Raw genomic sequence first — 18,523 nt, forward strand, 5'->3', positions numbered from 1 at the left:
CCATACAGCATTGAAGGTTTTATTGATGGCTAACATGCTGTCACTTAAATTGGGCATAGCACTTTAATTCTTATATAACAGGACTAAAAATAAACTGGCTATTAAAGATTTACTTCTGTAAGCCTTTAAATTACCAAAGACATACTGTTCTGCACAACTTCCATGCTGCCACCAAATGACAGCATTCTAGCCGCATAGCTTACATTGTATGCTTTACTGTACAGCAGTGATCTTAAAATTTATCACTTTTACCAATTACGATTTTTTGAATTATGCTGCAATCAAAAACCATTTTCTTACTTCTCTGCAATTATGTACAGTATAAAACAAAACTTGTGGTAGAAATGTGTGTGATTTGATCATACACAGCAGACATCAAATTTTATGAAATAAGTAACAATACTTATTTTCTGAGATTAGAGTCCCATTCAAGATTGCTTTAACTGACACTGCAGTGTGACACTTTCCAAAGGCATGGAAAAAACATCCAATGGACCAGATGCTCCTCTTTTGCTTCACCTTATGACTTCCATGGACAAATCTAATGTCACTGTATATCCCACACAATCAGATCTGTGTGTATGACAACTCACTATCTAGGCTTACTTTGCACTAGAGAAGCGTTTAAATGAAATCTCATAGTCTTCATGTGTCACAAATACTACTTATAGAAGTTTGTGTGATCACACATTACTGTCTAGTGGAAGAAAAAACTGCTAGGAAGGAAATGAACATGCAAATCGAGTGCTAAAGAAAATAATTACAACCAAAAAAAAAGAAAAAAACCCACACTTAGAACTGGCACAGCATACATAGAGCCAAAAAAGTAGTATTATTCCAAATAATAGTGTGCAGCCTTTAATTTGCAAACCAAATCTTTACTCAGGGCACAAAAAGAATGCCCTGGCAACAACTACGCCATGCTAACTGATTCCTGTAGAAGTCCAGGGAAGAAACACAGGCTCTGCAGGAGACCTTCTGATCTGTCTTCAAAGTGATAAACAATGGAATAAATGCAGTTTTTAAAGGTAAGTTCCAATACAGAGAAAAAGTGCTAGAACTGTGAGCCAAAACTGCTAATTTCCCCTTCCCAATTCCAAATTATCAAAAGAAATAGACATTAAAAAACAAACCAACCACATGATCAAGAAAAAAAATCCCACCCCTTTTTTCAAGTCATTAATCTCTACTCTGGTTTCCTACAGAGGATTTCCCTGTGAGCAAAAACATTCTACATAACACCAATACTTCATCAATTTCTGGAATGAAGCATTAGCAGCAGTATAAAACGTGCATAAGCCACAACCTGTAATTTTCCTGTTATGTTAGTTAAAATGAAAACAGCTGCAATAAAAATCTAGAAAATTCAAATTACCATCTAAATAAAAATTGTTTAACTTGCAAATACCAAGTAATCCCCTCCCTTTTTTTTGAGGACTCTTCAGACAATAGCTCTAAGCCAAAATTCAGCTATTTATGCAGCAGAGACTCCCTTAAAACAACATTGCCAAACATTCAAATTATAAATACAAGACCTCCTGTGCATCATAAAAGACAAGACAAATTCTCATAATATAAACAACACTTAGTTTTACTAGCTTTTTAAAGTTACATTGCAAGTAACTGTCATTTCTCCAACATAAATCCCAGATTTGGAAAAAGTCAGACTGGCAGAGAAGAGTCATTGTGAACTGCTTAGTATCACTGCTGTGGCCACAGAACCATTCTCAGCATCTACCCAGCATGGCACTTGCCACTGCAGGTACCAGCAGGGCTGGCAAAGTTGCCAACAGCTGAACAGCTCGATTACTTCACTAATTTCTTCCCCTGTGAATAGAAAGCGCTTCAGAGGAGCTCAGACAGCAGAGATAAGCTGTAGCAAGGAGGATTACATGTTTACTGCTTGTTACATGACTGTTTGTAAACACAATGAAAGATGTGTCCCTTCAGGTGTACAAATTATCATTCAGAAATACTTTTTTATTTATTTTAACTTCCTTCATAAGATCACGGGGAGATAACATGTAAAATTAAGGCTGGAATGACTTAAAAGCTTTTCTTCTTAGAACTCAGTTTTAAAAGTTTGCTGTACTCTGTCATCTATGCTTTGGATAACTGGAAAAAGCAAACAGGTGATTTACAAAGAAGGTCCACTCGTCCTAACCCTGTAATGACTGTGAACAATATGATCTGCAGTGGTCCTTGCTATAGAAGGTCCACTCTGAGTAGTTACGTATGAAAGCTCTCCTACGGAAAGAAGCACTTTGAAGATCCATTTCATTCAATGACAGCAATAGCAGCTACACCCAGTGGCCGTGTTTATAAAGCAAACTATATTATTATTATTATATTGTCCTGCTTCTTTCTTGATTATTACTCTGTAATTTAGTATATATACTGTTCCACTACAGTATATACTTAGCATATGTACAGTAAGCAATACTGGTCTAAAATCTAAAAGTGTCACTCAGGAAATTTGCAGTAGATGGCTTCTACGCATAAATTTGCAATTAAGTTTTGGACTCAAGGAAGGGTCTTTCAGAAAACCTGGCTCAAAGTATTTTTAGACTTACACTCAATAGATTCATATAGAAAATTAACTACACACACACACATCTATCCTTGTCATGAACTACACATGCTCCACAAAGAGAAAGTTAACAGCTGCAACTGGTTTGCTGGGATCACACCAAAAAAAGACAAAAGGAAAGAGAAATACAATTTATTATAAAACATGTTGAAACAGCAATGACTTGGTGGACTTCCTGCTCTGTTGTTCTAGGTAGAACAGAATGTGACTGAATGCTCTCTGGAAAGCCAAAACAAAATTAGAGAGTATGTTGCTGCCTCAGAATCGCTTTCTCTTGATAATTTCTGGTTTCCAGCTGACAGGATGAGTTTCTTCAGTCTAAAGGGAAAAAAGAAAAATCCCGTAAGCATTATTTGTAACTTTACATTCAACTGTAATTAGGATTTAGTTTAAAATATTACTCACATAGTATATATACTCTACTTCATATGTAACATTATAATTACCTAATCTACTATGTAATTAATTTACCCAAATTAATTTTTATATCACCCCACTGTCTGAAGTACGTGATAAGTCTTGTTGTGTTGGGGTTGGTTTGTTTGTTTTTTTCCCAACAAGGACAAACATCAGGTTGCCAACGGCATTTCAGAAACAACATTGCACTGATCAAAGCTCAGGAACAGGAATTCCAGAGACAGTCCTTCCAGCAATATCTAGATGAGTACTGGCAGATGCCACAGAGTCTTACAGTTTGTCCAACTGCAAAATGGATAACCAACTAAGAGTTGCTCCAAGTCTAATTAACAGAAAAATCCCAAGGTTTAATAAAAAGTCTGCTATTCTTTATATTGAAGACATACTCCAATAAACTATACAATAATTTATTTAATGTCTTCTCCATTAGTAAGTGGATACAGATTTGAGAAAAAGAGTTTGAAAATAAGTTATTTACTCTGACTTCTAAAAACTGTCAAGCAAAATGATTAACCTAGATCATATTCAGAAGTACAATAAATACTTAAAATTTAATCTTTTTGCTAATTCCCACATTTTAATCAATACAACCACACACAGTTTTCTTCTGTCTTCAAAACACAATGTACATTACTCTATTAAGATTTCTCCAAAATTTACCACAAAGAACTTTTGCAGAAGGCTTGATAAACCTGACACTTATTTGTACTATAGCAGTTAATAAGAAATCAGAAGTGCAGAAACTCGCTGCTGTCCTCTTATTATGCATAAACATTGCTTTCAAGCTTCAATAAAATGGATTACACAAGTCTGTGCATGTCCCTTACTGATACGTGTAACATTTCCTTGAAATTTTATTTCATGAAAAGACATTAAAAAAACACTTTGACATACTGCAGTATCATCTTCTTTGTATACTTTAATGGTTTTATCAGCTTCAGCTGTTAGCAATCTGCTTTCTGACTGGTCAAAAACACAAGCAAATATTCCTGATTCACTGTCCAAAGAGCCTGGCTGCACAGCTGCATGTACTCTCTGGAAATTGTATCCGGTTCTCCAGTCCCAAAGATGCATAGTACCATTATCAGCTAAAACAAACAAACAAACATAGTTACTATTTTAACCAGTTAATTTCTATGAGTTTTCTAAAAACACTATAATGAACAACATCAGGTATACATCAGCTGTAATCGTCATGTAGAGTAACTCAGTATACACTACAAAGTATTGTTTAAGAAGGCTGATGGAAGCTTCCTCAGAATCTCATTCAGCTTTGCATCAGACAACCCAGGGAGACGATACACCACATCACAAGGCAACTGCAGCAAGTTGCTTTGGAAGCACAGTCAGGACTAGCATTCTGAATACCAAGCTCCCTGTTCAGCAGCTCCACTAAAGCTGAATGAAGAGGCACCATCCTGTCAAACAGATGACAGACATCAGAAGTCTGTAATGGGATATGGGCTTAATGTTTGCAGAAGTTTTATTTCAAATACAGTTTAAACCACTGTCGGTATTACTGCTACCAGCATCAGTCACAGGGTATTCACAGCAATCTGAACTCTCTATTCAGAAGAATGCTCTCAAAGCAATTTTTCAGTTACAAAAAACAACCACCTCCAAAGCATTGCATAGCCAAAACACATCTATTAAAAAACTATTCACAGCTGCCAGCTAGACAAGAAATCTAGATGCTTCACAAAGGATGTTTCTGCAGGAAAATACTCCAAGGTAACCTCAACTTATTTTAATTCAGCATCGACTTCTTTGAAGTTGCTGTAGATAGCGCAAGGATGTAAAGCAGGGGAATAAATATTCAAATTTTATTTTTTAAAAAGCCACAAATAACATTAATGAAACAATAGGGGGATTTTGGTGGACAAGGGACAAGGTCTTATAAAGCCTCAACTATGACTAACACAAAACAGTCCTACAAAGACCTTCTAGAAGTGTCTTCAAAACAATAAAGGATGAAATATTAGCCCAGTCCTGTATTTTGTCAAGTTCTTGCTCTCACTATGAATGTGCCAGTTGTCAAAGAGAGATTACCCATATTTTAAAACCAAGGGCCTCCTTTATAAGTACCTGAAAACATAACCAGGGTAAGCTGACAATATAATTAGCTATCTTCCAACTCCTGCTTAGCACATTTCCATCTCACTCCACATCCCAAGCCTACAGGACATACTGTATCAATGGGACCAAGAACACTTGGGATCAAACACATTTCAGGGTTCCAAAGTGTAACTTAACTGTTACTTTTTTTTGTTATGCTCTGGTTACAAATACAGATATGTTTTTCATAAGTATCTGCTTCTGCAAATTCGTGGAACCCATCTTAAACTGTCTTATCATATGTGATATTGTGAATTGAGTCCCATCCTTGTTCGCAACTACCCAAAAGATTAGACAAGGAAACCAAAAGCTGAAAACTCAGGCTCTGCAAGTTATGTGGAACAAAACAGTCTAGCCTATTAATTCACTTTCCTCTGACTGCTAGAGCTCTCTCAGGACCATCTCATGATTAAGCATCTGGTCTAGGACCTCCGAGATTTGGGTTTAACCTCCTGCTTTAACTCTCTTTTCGATGCAATCTTGGACTGTTTCTCTAGAGCTCAGCTCTCAAGCCATAAAATCAGCACTTCTTTTTTCCACACTATGTACTGATTTCCTGTTTACAACAGCATCTAGATTAAAAACACACTTATCTCCCCACTATATAGACACAATGCCTTAACAAAAAAATCTGTTTTCAGCTGGGATTTCCAGAAGCTACTTTCAAAAAAGCTTGTCACTAAAATGGTCTACTTATATCCTTTGTCTTATACACAGAACTCTCAGAAACATCAGAGATAATGGTTTTAGTAGCACATACTTCCACCAAAATATTTTTATTACAGTGCTTGTGTAACTAATATATAGAAAAATCCTACCCGCATTATGAAATAAATTTTCTTACCTGAAATTATTCATGATCAGATACAGCATTCGGGTTTCTCCTCCCACCCCCATGACACAGATACATGAATACAAACTAGTAGTTCAAAGACTTTGGGGGTTCACGCAGCACTAACAATACTCTAATGTATCAGATGACTATTAAATTCTTGAAACTTTTGATTCAGGCTCAAGAGATCACAGAGGATGGACTCAGGAGCCTTGTGGCAGCAGCCTGCTGAGAAGAGGAAACCTCTTCCCTGCTGCAGATTAAAATATGTTCCAAATACATTTTTGTGCATGGAGCTCAACAACATCCAAGAAAACAGAACCAACCATACTCGCTATAAAATTAAGCTGTATGCTGTAGCAGGTTTATAGCCTCAGGTAAAAGAGAGCTCAGCAAGCACCTTTGTTTAAGGACCTCTAGCCAAATATATGTGGGGGAGTGGAGAGGGGAAATATGAACATGTATTTCTCATTTTTACCTCCGGAGACCAGAACGCCATCAGAATTTACAGCCAGTGTGTTGATAATAGCATTGTGACCAGAGAGGTTCTGAATGAAGTTTCCATCTGGGAATTTCCACTGTTTAATATTATCTGGTGAACCAGATGCAAATGTGTAACTGAAAGAAAATAAGCATAGTATATTGAAGCTCAAAATAGCCATAGCAAACATCCTTCATTGAAACTTTTGTTATCTGCTAGTTGCAAAGTTACTTAACACTAAAACTGCTTTTCTGGCATTTTAACTTCACATAGAATGAAGCATTTGATGAAGTAATGAATCACCTTTCCCTATTGTTTTCTTTCTTTCCCATAAACTACCTGAACTTTATAAATCCTATGCTGTATAGAATGCTAATATGCAAACAAAGATGGAAAGTGCACATTAAGTTCCTGTCAGTTGCTATTCTAGCAAATTTTCAGGTGTAAGGGCATCATCAGCAAAGGTATCGGAGTAGGGGGGAAAAGACACAGAACAATAAATGCAGTATTGGATAGTCCTCCAAAACAACACAACCAAGAAAAAAGCACTGCAAAAAAGTGAACTACAAAAGATAATTTGTTTTACTGAGTTACATTAAAATAATCAATTCCCTCATTTTAACATGTGCAAACCAAGTTATTGGGATAGCACATAAAAGCCACAACATCTAAGCAATTTGCTGTCTGTTTAATAGAATCTTCAATAACAAAACAGATTATGAAAAAAATCTGTAATCTCAAAAAAATAGAAATACTGAAATATAAAAATATTAGGCTGATACTGCTTGATAAAAACACTTCAACTATTTTTTTCAAAGAGATATGATCAATGAATCTGAAACTTGAGGGGTTTTTTTGCAGAATGTAAGTAAAAATAGAGTTTTTCTTTGCTACAGCTAACAAGTATAGCATGAAATTTTTGTAATTTTTCAAACACACAGACTGGATGAGAATTAATTCATGTCAAATACTCTGAATTTGTGCACTGAAAAAATTTCGTTTTAAAATACTGAAGGTATAGCAGTACCACAGTTCTATGTGAAATCCCCTTCTCCATTGTTTTAATGGGGAGTTATCCAAATGGGCAACTGTTGATGCATCAAAATATAGTATCTAAATTCAGAGCACTTCCAACAACATCCACCTTCAAAGATGAAACACTCACAAGAAGTTTCTTTTCAAAACCAGTTAGACTGAAGTGTCTTGTGCAGTGAAGCCAATATTAAAAAAATCCTTTGTAGTAATCCTTCAGCATTTATTCACACGCATAACCTTTTACAAAACTACATCACTTTCTTCTAACAATCATTCAGTTACATATTTATTATTAGCCTTACAAATCCCAGTGTCACTGATTTCTCGAGGACTGCATCAAAAGCACATACATAACTCCGTGGGGTCTAAGACATTCTCAGGATTGCTAATGCATGCCAGTGCCAACACCGTGGTAGCACAGAGCAGTGAAAGTATTTGAAAACTGATACGTAGATTTTTACAGCATTTTCACAGAATCACAGAATGTTAGGGATTGGAAGGGACCTCAAAAGATCATCTAGTCCGATCCCCCTGCTGGAGCAGGAACACCTAGATGAGGTTACACAGGAAGGTGTCCAGGCAGATTTTGAATGTTTCCAGAGAAGGAGACTCCACAATCCCCCTGGGCAGCCTGTTCCAGTGTCCTGTTACCCTCACTGACAAGTTTCTTCTCAAATTTAAGTGGAACCTCTTGTGTTCCAGTTTGAACCCATTACACATTGTCCTACCGTTGGTTGTCACCGAGAAGAGCCTGGCTCCATCCTCGTGACACTCACCCTTTATATACTTGTAAACACTAATAAGGTCACCCCTCAGTCTCCTCCTCTCCAAGCTAAAGAGACCCAGCTCCCTCAGCCTTTCCTCATAAGGGAGATGTTCCTCTCCCTTAATCATCTTCATTGCCCTGTGCTGGACATTCTCCAGCAGTTCCCTGTTCTTCTTGAACTGAGGGGCCCAGAACTGGACACAATATTCCAGGTGTGGTCTCACCAGGGCAGAGTAGAGGGGAAGGAGAACCTCTCTGGACCTACTAACCACCGCCCTTCTAATACACCCTAGAATGCCATTGGCCTTCCTGGCCACAAGGGCACAGTGCTGGCTCATGGTCATCCTGCTGTCCAGCAGGACCCCCAGGTCCCTTTCCGCTACACTGCTCTCTAATAGGTCATTCCCCAACTTATACTGGAACCTGGCGTTGTTCCTACCCAGATGCAATATTCTACACTTCCCCTTGTTATATTTCATTACATTTTTCCCCGCCTAAGCTCATTAGTTTTTCACATTATTATGTCCTACCATTCTAAACCATCACTCACGTTGGCTTTATGTTACCACCCAAAGTCATGAACTGTGAAGGTATAAAAGAATGAGGAAAACTTACTGTCTCGGATGTAACACTACTGCTCTTACAGATTTCTTGTGATTTGTTAAAGTAACACGCGTTTTTCCTGCCACTAAATCCCACAGCCGTATGGTAGTATCATGACTGCCTACAATGAAAATTAAAAAATAGTAGAAACCATCATGTTCATGCTATCATTGTTATTATTTTGATAGGGCAGCCAAGACTTTATATGTGAAACAGAAAAATATTCTGCTTGTTACAAAAATATTATACTAATGACACCTCAGAAGAGAAAGATTCCGAGTTATATCTGTCTTTTTACACAGTTTGAAATTTGAGAACTAAGTAGTTACACAGCAAAGCTAGATTTTGACATAATGGGAAAGAAGATGAAGTTTATATTTAACCATAGTACTAGACACTTCTTAACTGAATTGGGGGGAACTGTGAAATATCACAGAAAATGCAAGTCTCAATACATATTACAACAAAAAATGTGAACACCAGAAACTAAAGTGGTGCAGAAAAATGTTCAAACAACACATAGCTATATTTGCTTAAACATACCATGAATAGCATGAAATAATAATTGAATGGTCTATTTTCAACAGAAAACTAATAAGAGACATTGATTAAATTAACAAAGATAACATGACGAACCTCACATAATTACCAAACAAATACATTCAGGATTAGGTTTTTCAATCACGTTACTTGAGAAGCCATGCCCACTATACCTGTAATAATCTGTGGTTCTGCAGCTTGGCATTTCACTGTTGCTACTGCATTTGTGTGTCCTGATAGTGTGTGCACACTGGCTTTCGTCCTCACATCCCAAATCTATGAATTCACAGTAAATATGTCACCAAGGTCAATAACAGGTGCATACTCAATATATTTTAGGCATTGTCATTGATTACATGAATTCTTAACCATGGTTCCTCAGATCAAACAATGGCATTTAGGTTTTATTTTTCATCCAACAATTCATCACACAACTGCCTCAGCTGGCCAATGTAAAGGGGAGCAGTGAGCCTGCTAATGAATTTCTAAACAAACAGATAATTTAAAGTCACTTTAAAACCATACCATCTTCTAAATACTAAGTGATCCTATATATACACCACGTAGTCTATCTACCAAATTAAGAAATAAAACATTCTCCTGACATGATACTGCATTTTTGTGTATTCAGGCTTCAGTTTTATCCATAATGGAAGACAAAGCTAACATAAGCATAAATTATTATTTTCATCTTGATTACTGTTAACTTTGGTAAGCATTCACTTTTACAAATGGAAGATGCTGAAACACACTGACATATCAAGATGTTAAAATGTAACAATGTTATACTTACGCGTGCTGTTGAATCTCTGCTACATGTTACCAGTACATCAATTGTTGGATGCAAGTCTAAACCATAGACAGCACTGAGATGACCATGGTAATGTCTGATAACCTAGATGAATAAAAAAAGTACACACACTTTAACTGGATATTTGAAATAATACTCTAAATGCTTTGATTTTTATTTTTGCCGCCACCAATTAATTCCAATTAAACAAACTACAGCTCACCTTATTGTATTCAAGATCCCAGCATTTCACTTGTTTGTCTTCTCCACAAGAGAAGAGGTACGGACTTCTTGCACTTACTATCACCCCTCGTACAGTACTGATGTGTCCCGTCAAAGACAACTTCAATTTGCCACTAGCAAGGTCCCAAATCTGCATCAAAATAGGTATTTTGAGGTAGACAGGTAAAAACTACACAGTGATAGTCTGGGTAGACAGCCCAGATGTAATTGATACTGCTGCATTTTAAGTTAAAAATTATAGTAACACCAACATTTGCTCTCCAGGTATTACTATACAATAAATGAAATATCAAGAAGTAACACTCCACAAATCCTTTATGAGTAGGTAATAAAAGAAAAAATGTTCTGCAGTTCATTATTCTGCAAGTAGTAACTAAGAAATGGTTTCCAAGGGCTGAAGGCTTTTAAAATAAGAGAACAACAAAAAAAATCATCCTCCCAAACTTTGTCAGTGATTTCTTCCAATCTCTTACCTTTATAGTTCTGTCAGCAGAGCCAGTGACAAACCACTGATTCCCGGGTTCTACTGCAATACATCTCACCCACCCCAGGTGACCACTGATAACCTTTAGAAAAAAACAGAAGTTTTTCTAAATCAGAAAAAATACACATACATATCTCAACATAATTTTCATTCTCCATCACTGGAATTTGTTATCATTCACCAAGAAACACATGCTTCCCAAAAAGGTGAAATGTGAAATTATATCTGAAGAGAGCCTGAATTCTACCTTAGTTAAATGAAGAGACTACTAGAAACTCATGTCACACACTAGACTTGGGGACCTTGCAGTAAAGAAAGACCCTGCTCCTATAAGCACTTTTTCAAATCCTTCAAGAGTCCATAACTCTGTGGTTCAACGTTTGAGGCTTTGCAGAGAAAAGACTGTATTTAAGGCACAAGTTCCTTATGCTGCTGTATAGTGCTTATATAATCATAGTTAAAGAACAATTATATAAAATCATGGTTATTAAATCACATTGCCATAGAATATCTAGCTGTAAAAGCACGCCACCACCTCCTTTTCCCCAAATAAGAAGTAATGTAAGTATGTTGGAAACTTTCTGGCAACAAAATACTGGAGATGGATCTCACAAGGAAAGCTTGCATACAGCAGCTTTTCCATTTCTCCAATTTCTCCAAAGTCAGACAGCTAAAATCAAACCACCCAGTTGTTTTCACTGGATGTCATACTTCATGTACTGTCATACAGCTCATTTAAAAAAAACCTACAACACACAAAAAGTTCTTAGGCAGAAAAAAGGCAAAAATACTTTGGAAAGCCAAAGTGGATTCTTCTGACTAGACGAGACCACGGCCACATACATTTGAGGTGGCTATCTTGATTACTTCATAGTCTAGGCCTAGAAACTGGCATTTCCAGGGCAGAAATCCAAGGAATAAGTTATCTGGCCTATTTTAATTCCCCATTTTTCACAAATGGCCTCAAACCAAGCTTTGGAAGACCAGTTGAAATGTAGATCTTAAGCAACAGGTAAGATGAAATCCACATCTGGTGTTCCAGCTGTGTTTCTACTTCTGAGTTGCCTGAACAAGCTTTTGTCCTGTTGTGCAAGGATTTTGACAGCAAATCTCCACTAAAACTGCTGACACATAGAATTAGTACAGTGACTTGAACTGTATTTACATTCTCTCTCTGAAAAGCAAGTGCTCCTAATAAGTATTTTTCATTTGTTTACCTTAAATCTCTCATAGGTTTATTTTGTTGACTTTTTTTTTCAGATTACATCTGCTCTATATTTTATGAAGAACACATTCTAATAGTGCTGTATTTAAAAAAACGTATATATCCTTTTGAGCTCATGTGTTTTTTAAAAAACTACTTTAAGATTAGCCTTAAGATTTATGACTAATGCAGCACACAGGACTCTTCCGAAAATCTAAATGGCTACATGTGGTGCTATATTTAGATGAACAGCACTAAAACAATACAATTCTGGTACCAGAGCATGAGATTTTTAAATATCAGGAAAGCCTGACATTACATAATATTCACCCCTTCTCATACAAAATATAAAATTGCTTAAATTTCATAGTAAGAATCAGCCCTTAGAAAAACATACATGTACACATGCAAACAGATGCACCTGAAAAGTTAAAGACATCTGAACTAATACATATGCTTAGAGATTTTCTGTTCAACTCAGCTACCCTGTCATTCACATTGCCAAATTTTTTTAAAGATGATATGAGATTTTGGGAGAAAGGCTATTATTAGTGCTTAAGAAAATTAAACGGCAAATCAGAATAATTCAAAAACACAACTAGAAGTCAAGGAATCTGAACTGCAAAGATAACTTGTGATTAAAGTTTTCAGCTTTTTTTTCCCCACTTTCACAGCAAGTAAAAGATGTGTGGCTGACTCAGACACTGACTACCTTTTAGAGACAATTTCATTATGTTAACATTGCTAGAGTATTTCTTTAACATACTATTAGTATCAAATTCTGCACCTTGCCTTTGAGTTCCTCTACCAAATAATCTGACTAGAAAACAAAAAAACAACTCTAATTTATCATAACACAGCTAAACCTACATAAACAAAAGAGTAAAATCAATAATATTCACAAATCGTTTTGCTAAATAGAAAGAAAAATGTTTGTAATCCAATCTTTGCTATTTAAGAAGAGTGTGTGCATATAAAACTTATTTGTGATCACTTTTAATTTGATTATGCTGTGAGGTCTTTATGTAACATAATGCATTCATTTACTTTCACATGCGTGTTTATGTCACACATCTGTAACTTACTCTGTACAGTTTCCAAGGTGGATGCCACTGAGGTTTGGGCATGGTTGGAGCCTTCTTTGCCATTAGTGCAGAATTTTTGTTTCCACCAGCTTCCACCATAGCCTGTAGGTTTAAAGGAAGGTTATTATCATACTTTACAACTCACCTCTTTGCCTAAAACCTAAAGCTTTCTTGCTCCGACATCTGAACAATGATTAAATGTAGTCAGTCAGGAGATCTCCACACAACACACAAATGAATCCAGAAGCAATCTGGTGAACACTATGTACTGGCCACATCAGACATGCAACAAACTCACCCCAGGAGGCTGTGAACGTTCAGGTATTCCAGCGTGCCTGTAAATATCACCCACACCAGCAGCTGTCCGATTTGCATCCAGCCTAGGTTGAACAAGAATGGTTGATGGATTGGCATTAGCTTTGTCTTTCACTAAGTAAGTGATAAGGTATCACAAGGTGGCATCCAGTCCAGTGCTGTATATCTCTAAGGATGGAGACTCCACAACTTCTCTGGGCAACCTGTTCCAGTGCCTGACCACCTCAAGGTAAAAGACAATCACAAAGCAAGCCCTACTTTTTCCTCTTGTATCTAAACAGAATTTCCCTTGTTCCATCTTCTGCCCACTATCTCTCATGACAGCCAAGGAAAAAAAAAAGAACAAAACACACATGTACAGAAAAATTATGCCTGACCACACTGAACAAAGTGTTAATGAGGTAACACAGCAGTACCTGGACTGAGAAGCAGGAAGTGCTACTGCTAAGGATTGTGCTGCAGATTCACTTGGCATCCTCTGGACCTTAGTATCTGCTGTTAGAGCCACACCTTGGAGTGAAAAAAAAAAAAAATAAATAAATAAAATTAAATTGAAATAAACAAATAAAAAGCCCCACCACAAACCAAAAACTACCGCAAAGACAATTTTGTTAGAAATAAAATCCAGACAAGTATATTATTCAAACACATATATACACATACACCTGTGAACAAGGACTCGTCACAACCCTGTAATATTAAATGCCATCATTCAGTGACATCATTTTTCATGTGCAAGTCAAATGTACTGAAATTTTTATTTTGGCCCAAATCCTTTCCATTTTGATTCTACTATATATATAGGTACACAATTTCTAGAGCAGAAAATGGTACAATTCTGTCATTGGAAACAAAAAAAAAAGCCTTAACTGGGAGCAGCAGTCCTCTTTTTTTTTTCAATTCAGTTTCAACTACTAGGGAAATCCAAACATCACAAAAATAACACGATATTGAGAAGTATTTGCTAACTTAGATCCTTTAGTGCAGTTTATCCCAGAACACTTATCAGCCACAAAACTCCCTGCATCAATGTTATTAAAGATTTCAATGGCATTTCTCACTACTGTCAGCTAAGGATTTATGGCGACGGGAAGCCTGCTCCAGCAAGTATGATGTCTAGTTCTTACAAGAAGGCAAAAATCCCATGCAAGCACTCAGAGAATTTTACTTACCGGGACCAGGTGGGTATGGATGTGTACCAGTTATCATATACTCAAGTTCTTCTCCTAAAGAGCAAGAGAATGACATATTAACGATTACACATTTTATATTGCACTGCAAAGGATGTATTTCAAACAGGAAATACAGGAAAAGAGAGCAGGTCATACATAGAAGTGATCACTGGTTTCTCCTGCTAATGTTCTATATTTGGACATTTCTTATTTTCACTAATTTGATCTGTTCTGGTTACCTCAGTTTTCTTAAACTCAAGAGTAAAAATAACGCTTCTAAAATGGTGACGCCACTTTTTATCAAGAGGAACTCTCTCTCAAGATAAAAATCTTCAGACTGCCAAAGACGCCTTTTGAAGTTGTTATCATGGAAAAGGATTCAAGTACACAAATAGCAGTGGTGTCTGGAACCTAAACTACTCAAGACAATTGATTGTGTGAGGTATCAGAAGAGAAAAAGGTTATTTTCTTCCTAAAAAAAAAAAAAAACAAACCAAACAAACAAAAAAACCCAAACAAGACAACATCTTCTACTCTCAGAATACTTCCAAATAAAGTACAATGGGAAAAAAAAATCTCAACTAAAATAAGGTGGCATTTGACATTCTTTAGAAGTTTCTATATGTGATCTACTTAATAAATACACAGTTGATATATAACCAAACACAGGCTGAATAAAACCCCAGTTGTGTTTTGTTTTGTTTTTTTAAGTTTTCTGGTTTAATAGTTGCATAGCTAAAGGAAGTCTGAAAAATGTATGAAAAATGGTATTTTGATTTCCATCTATCTCCAATGGATCAACATTGGACTGCATTCTTCAGATTTTTCATCAGTGAGACTGTCACAAAAGAAAGGAAAAATACAGCACCACGAGTAAACTAACCTTGATTTCCAGGATACTGTTTGTGTCCATAAGGATCCCCGGTGTTTGGACCTCCTTTCTCCCTCAAGTTTTCTTTAAGAGTAGGCATATGCAACACTGAGCCATACTCTGTACGCAGCTTGACTGCCATCTTTACTTTGTGACTGTTGAAAGAATAAAGCAAACTACTGATTAAACCCCTATTTCTGAATTGTTTTCAAGTTTTGAAATCTTTTAGAGAAGGTTTTATGTGACTTGACAATTCTAGTATTTTTTTTTCAAAACAACACTGTTAACTGTACAAAAACATATGAACTTCTGACTTGAATGGAGCTATCACTAACATAATTTAAAACTTTGAGGCATACCAGTACTGATTGCAGTACTTACCTTTCTTCATCTAACAGGATTGGCTTGGCATTATCAGCTACAAACATATCATGGGTTCTCTTCAAAGATCTGAACACAAGCGTGTGCACAGAATGCTTTTGGACTTCCTAAAATAAAGAATATTTAAATATATAACTAAATGAAACACTGAAAATGGAAACATAAATTGAACTGAGTAGCAATTAATACTTCAGTATTGTTAGGTGATACAGAACTATTTAGTTCACAGAAAACACCGCTCTTCTTTGAAACTAAAAAATTAAGTTTATCTGTTCATTGTTTTAATTCAGTGTTTACTCAAAATAACACTCCCTTTCTTGGAAACTGACAAGACTCTGAAAAGCAAGCCAAAAAACTTTGATCAAACTTTCTGCATTGGCATCTACATGACAAATCCATGAGCGTGCAGGCTTCTGTGCAGTGGCACTCTACATAACCACAGCACAGTTTACTGAGATAAAACTTGGGATCAAACCTGACCCAACTTGTTTTCATTTTATAATTTTTGATACTAAAATTAAAACATACTTAAAATCTCATTTGAGAACTAAAAAGCAGCATTAAAAAGCTGTTAACTTATATAAAAGTTATCAACAGCACAATTCACGTTTTTATTAATATTTTCCTTCCACTGGGCAAAATAATCATTAGAAATCTCAGTCTGCTTACTTAAGTACAAAACCAAACTCTCTGCATGACTGTATTTGTTCTGTCTGTCTACAATGGCAACAAACCAGAAGCTACATTTATAAGTTTTAGCACTGGATATCCCTCATCTGCCCAGTCTCTAAGGTTCACTACACAGATGCTCTCCCTGTTAAGCTCTTCATGGGTTCTGTTTTCCTGCCCTGGAAGTCATCCACTCACCAACCCATTTTGCAGTGGCTGTTACCCTTCCAACTCAGTCCCACACACACAAAGTTATTTGCTCTCAGTGAGCTCCTGCAAGCTCCAGGTATTAAGTGGGGAAAAACAACAACAAACAAACAAAACCAAAAAAACAACAAACCCCACACCCAACAGCATTTGGGATTGGGTTAAGAATGTCATACAACTGGAGAGAGAAATAAGAATTGCAGCAGGAAATTACTATCCAACAACAACAGCTGCTGAAATCAACACACGAGTAGCAGATAACACAATGCCTCCCCATCAGGGAAGAAACATCTACAAATATTTTTTGACAGATGCTGCTCTGTAAAAAATGGCTAGTAGTTGTTACATTGGGCAGCAGTCTTTGTGTCTTTTCCATGTTTCTGACAACAACACTTGCTTTTAGAAGTGCACAGTATTCACCCCACAGTAACTACCCCCCAGCCTACCAAACCAGTAGCCTTCTCCCCACCTTTACTTCCAAGACCTCATAAGAAAACTACCATTTTCTTGACTAGCTGACAAAGCCACTAAGTCACCGGAGGTCGGGCACCACAGCATCATCCCACCAGCCCACAGCACCAATTCCATATCCAGGATAAGCTTGGCGGAGCAAAGCTGCCACATGCAGCTGACTCCTGCTCCAGACCCAGGCTGAGCACACAGACCTGCACCACAGCCCAGGCCAGGCGGAGGCAACAGCACTCAGACTGATGGGAATCACAGAATGTTAGGGATTGGAAGAGACCTCAAAAGATCATCTAGTCCAATCCCCCCTGCCGGAGCAGGAACACCTAGATGAGGTTACACAGGAAGGTGTCCAGGCGGGTTTTGAATGTCTGCAGAGAAGGAGAGTCCACAACCTCCCTGGGCAGCCTGTTCCAGTGCTCTGTCACTGTGAAGAAGTTTCTTCTCATATTTAAGTGGAACCTCCTGTGTTCCAGTTTGTAGACATTGCCCCCTGTCCTATCATTGGTTGTCACCGAGAAGAGCCAGGCTTCATCCTGGTGACACCCACCCTTTACATATTTATAAACATTAATGAGGTCACCCCTCAGTCTCCTCTTCTCCAAGCTAAAGAGACCCAGCTCCCTCAGCATTCCCTCATACGGGAGATGTTCCACTCCCTTAATCATCTTCGTTGCCCTGTGCTGGACTCTCTCCAGCAGTTCTGTCTCCTTCTTGAACTGAGGGACTGCCCCGGGGCGGACTCGGCATGGGTGGGAAGGCGAAGGAACCGTCGTGCTCTACCCCCCATAGCGGCCCTTTCCTATCAGAGGGGAAGTGAGGGCCCGGGGTGCGGCGCCCGGCGGCCCGCGCACGACTTCCCCCGCCGCCCCGCCCAGCCCCCTCACAGGCCCGATCCACCCCAGGCAGCTCTCTCCAGTCTCGCCCAGGGCACCTCAACGCCGAGGCAGCGAGGACGCGAGGTGCCCACCGGCGGCCCGGCCCGACCCCACACCCCCACCGCTCACCTCCACCATGGCGCCAGCGAAATCCCTTCGCCACAGCTCTCCACCAACACCTATGGAGGGTCTTCCGGCGCCTGCCCTGCGCCGCACCGGAAGTGATGCGCCGCCGCGCGCGGGGGGCGGGTTAGATAAAGGAGGCGGGGACAGGGCCCGGCGGCGGGCCGGTCGTTGTGGGTTCGATGCCCGCAGGCGCTGTCAGAGCGTGCGGTCGGGCTGGGGGGGTGGTGTTCACGCGGGACACTTGGGGGCGGTCA

At 38.1% G+C, this 18,523-nt stretch overlaps 1 protein-coding gene across 1 annotated transcript; it reads right to left on the minus strand.

The window, feature by feature from the left end:
• Positions 1–6: 6 nt before the first annotated feature.
• Positions 7–18,404, minus strand: PLRG1 (pleiotropic regulator 1). The gene is made up of 15 exons (XM_082050413.1): positions 18,273–18,404; positions 15,925–16,031; positions 15,556–15,698; positions 14,673–14,726; positions 13,917–14,010; positions 13,484–13,565; positions 13,186–13,287; positions 10,886–10,978; positions 10,393–10,542; positions 10,173–10,274; positions 9,553–9,655; positions 8,852–8,960; positions 6,433–6,572; positions 3,902–4,095; positions 7–2,908 (listed from the first exon to the last, which is right to left on the minus strand). Exons 1-15 carry the CDS (start codon positions 18,279–18,281, stop codon positions 2,849–2,851), a joined length of 1,542 nt encoding a protein of 513 aa, XP_081906539.1. The 5' UTR covers positions 18,282–18,404; the 3' UTR covers positions 7–2,848.
• Between the last annotated feature and the right edge of the window lie 119 nt (positions 18,405–18,523).

Source organism: Streptopelia decaocto, assembly GCF_964273445.1.
Source record: "Streptopelia decaocto genome assembly, chromosome: 4".
Taxonomy (NCBI): Eukaryota; Metazoa; Chordata; class Aves; order Columbiformes; family Columbidae; genus Streptopelia; species Streptopelia decaocto.